The following is a 3,496-nucleotide window of genomic DNA, read 5'->3' on the forward strand; positions in this document are numbered from 1 at the left end:
AAGAGAAAAACCAACAGACAGAAGACCCTGGACCGAGTTCAGCAGCGTGAGGAGTAATATGTGAGTGAAGATGCCGCTGGACTTAAGGGAGATTTACTCAGAGTTATGAAAAATAAAAGAGAGAAGCCCATCAGCTTCTCAAAGAACACGTAAGGATTTAAGAAGGAATTCAATAAAGACTTTCCCTGAACTTCTCCATAAACCAGATCTTCCATGGCAACAGGAGCAGAGGAGACTTAGGTCAGGAGATAAAACCAACCTCGCCTCCTTTAGACTGTGATGATGTTTTATCACCTCAATCGCTGCACACACATGTGTGTATATACATACATACTGTATATATATATATCTGTATATCTGTAGACACAGTTAATGTACAGAGGCTCTGAGCACAGTTCAATCTTTGGAGGCTCCTTCCTGACTGTCTGTCTGTCAGAGAAGTGCAGAACTGTTCAGTTTTTGCTGAAAAATCTAAATCTGGCTCCAAAGTCTCCCGCTTGTTTTCCAAGAAATGAATTATAGAGACTGCTTTCTAAAAACACAACCTTTGCGTTTCAACGAGCTCTAGCCCTTTAATTTGGGAGCTGGAAAATCAGCAGCAGCAGCAGCAGCAGCAGCAGCAGCAGCGGCAGCAGCAGCGGCAGCGGCAGCGGCAGGGTGTGGCAGTGCCCATGATCACAAACTCATCCATCACGAGAACGTGCCACCAGACAACAAATAAAAACTGAGAACCACGCGACAAAGCCTGATGTCACACACAGACCACCGACAGTAAATTATACACCGGGGTTCCCAGTTTTCCTGGTGTTTCCTTTTTTTCCTAAGACTTTTTTGACAGACCAGGTACTGTTTCTATCACAGAGAGTAAATAAAACATCATTTTTCCATGTTTCCAGTTTACTTTTACTGTTTTCCAGTGTCATTTCCTGTTTTTCCAAGACTGTGTTCCTGCACATGTATATGACATGGAAAATCTTTTTCCATGGGTTCCATTCCTGACTGAGATTCAACTGTATTGATTCATCACTAATTATAGTTCTTGTGCCTATTTTTGTGTCAGTGCTTCAACATATTTAAATATCACTCTAGAATCTTCTGATCGTTGATAATCCACAGTAACTCTGTCCCACAAACAAAATCGTGAATTCCTCCCGCGGTCACATGACCGGTGTGTACACAGGCGCTGTGTGTTCGTGTGCTCCTCTGAGAGCTTCTTCATCCCGCAGACCTGCTCCACAGGCAGCTGCTCCTCTTTACGTTTCTGTCCAAACAGTTGAGAGACTGATGGACACAGTGAAACCGAAGACTAACATTGACAGTCACAGGAGGGAATAAATATCCTCCCAACTGAACCTGCTCCAAGACAAATGTGAACACATGTCGCCAGGCTCTGCCGCAGCAGCACAGACAGACCTACAACATCCACAGACCACCTTCTCTCAGTCAAGTCTGTTCTGGAGCCCATAGGGCTGTGGGTTTAAATCCCCAGTGTTGCACAGACTTGGGAAATGTGAGCCGTGTTTTTCCATGACTCTTCCAAACCTCTTCTACCTCCACGGTGAACTGCTTTACTCTTCACAGTTGATGTTGTTTTGCAGTTTCAAGTTTTCAATTATTAAAACAATAATCTGATGCAAACACATTTTTCACACATCTACATTTTTTAGGACTTTTCTTCAACACGTGTTTAGAAATGTAGAGGTATTCTGAAAATCCTAAGGACCTTAGTACGAGTACAAGTACTAGTACTGTTGATAAACCAAATATAAATTTATACGTTCATTACAGGAAGTCAGCAGCACAAACTCTCCTGACAGACAAGAGTCGTTTTACTGATGGAGTCAGCGGGGAGCAGGGCAGGGGGAGAGGAGAGGAGAGGAGAGGAGAGGAGAGGAGAAGAGAGGGGAGGAGAAGAGAGGAGAGGAGAGGAGAGGAGAGGAGGGGAGAGGAGGAGAGGAGAGGAGAGGAGGGGAGAGGAGAGGAGAGGAGAGGAGAGGAGGAGAGGAGAGGAGAGGAGAGGAGAAGAGAGGAGAGGAGGGGAGAGGAGAGGAGGGGAGAGGAGAGGAGAGGAGGGGAGAGGAGGAGAGGAGAGGAGAGGAGAGGAGAAGAGAGGAGAAGAGAGGAGAGGAGAAGAGAGGAGAGGAGGGGAGAGGAGAGGAGGGGAGAGGAGAGGAGAGGAGGGGAGAGGAGGAGAGGAGAGGAGAGGAGAGGAGAGAAGAGGAGAGGAGAGGAGGTAAAGGGGCTTTGCAAATCTTGTATCTACTTTCTGTTACCTGTCTCTTGAGGGGGAACTTTGAGAGCTTTTGGACCGTAGGCGTCGGCAGCGTCTTCTGCGTGGTCATCCTCATCCGACACAGGATCACGATGACCACAGCCAGGATGAACAGCACGCAGCCCGTCACGTAGATAAGGATGTCCACGTAGTAGTCCTCCTTCTCTGGACTTACTGCTTCCACAGGAGGACAGGAAGTTAAAGTATAGACAGTGGAGGACAGAAGGTAAACTAATGACTGATAAATCAAGGGTTGTTTTTTTTTTCCCAGCAGCACTTTTTTATCTGAACATGTTCTGCTGGAGCAGGAGCAGATGAACCTCCTGAAAGGTGTTTACTGTTTACTCTCTGGGCTCCGACATTTTATATCCTGCAGCAGGAAGCTGCAGATGTCGTCCCACTCTCTCAGGATGTTTTTATTATGTTGGAAACATAAACTGTGTGTGAACGACCTGCAGACATTTAACAGACGAATCTGTTGTGATTACAGCCTGTTCACAACCTAGTAACAACCTGATTACAATCAGATTAAAACCTGATAATAATCAGATTACAGCCTGATAATAATCAGATTACAACCTGATTACAATCAGATTACAACCTGATAATAATCAGACTACAGCGTGATAATAATCAGATTACAGCCTGATAATAATCAGATTACAGCCTGATAATAATCAGATTACAGCCTGATAATAATCAGATTACAAACTGCTCACTACAGGAAATGGTTTCAATGCTTAAAGAGTGAATTTAAGAAATCATTTTGAAGATTTAGACAATATTATATTTAACAATAGTTAATATTAATTAATATTAATTAGGTTTACTAAATTAATCTCTGCTTCTGAGAAAAAACACTTTAAATACATCATCAAATATCTTTACAGTCAGTAGAATTGAGACGTGTAAAAAAAGAAACTGGACTAATTTTCAATTTAAAGGATTTGCGGTTGTGTTTGCATTTTTAACAGTTTTTTTCATGTGTCAAGTAAAGTTGTATTTTTTAAAAATGTTAATTTTACAGAACAATTTAAATGTATTTAAATTTATTTTTTCAAATTTATTTAAAATTTAATTCCAAAATGCTGTAATTTAACGCATGGCACATCTAAATTAAATGTAAACTTTTATGTAATAAAATACTTTTATTTGTCATTAAATAGGTGAACACCAAAATACAATCCGTATAATAATCCGTTCCACAACAGCACTCGTTTCTCG

General features: G+C 42.1%; 1 protein-coding gene across 8 annotated transcripts in view; it reads right to left on the reverse strand.

Moving 5' to 3' along the window:
- fgfr3 (fibroblast growth factor receptor 3) overlaps positions 1 to 3,496 on the reverse strand; it is a 74,016-nt gene that overhangs the window by 9,136 nt on the left and 61,384 nt on the right. For 5 of the 8 annotated variants that reach the window (XM_025055499.1, XM_025055492.1, XM_025055495.1 and 2 more), the window contains one exon: positions 2,268 to 2,446. In XM_025055499.1, the coding sequence (XP_024911267.1) occupies positions 2,268 to 2,446 (179 nt within the window). The remainder of the gene's footprint in view (positions 1 to 2,267; positions 2,447 to 3,496) is intronic. The other 3 variants (XM_008316250.3, XM_025055513.1, XM_025055503.1) reach the window with 1 other exon arrangement.

Source organism: Cynoglossus semilaevis, chromosome 1, assembly GCF_000523025.1.
Source record: "Cynoglossus semilaevis isolate Cse_v1.0 chromosome 1, Cse_v1.0, whole genome shotgun sequence".
In the NCBI taxonomy this organism is placed as follows: Eukaryota; Metazoa; Chordata; class Actinopteri; order Pleuronectiformes; family Cynoglossidae; genus Cynoglossus; species Cynoglossus semilaevis.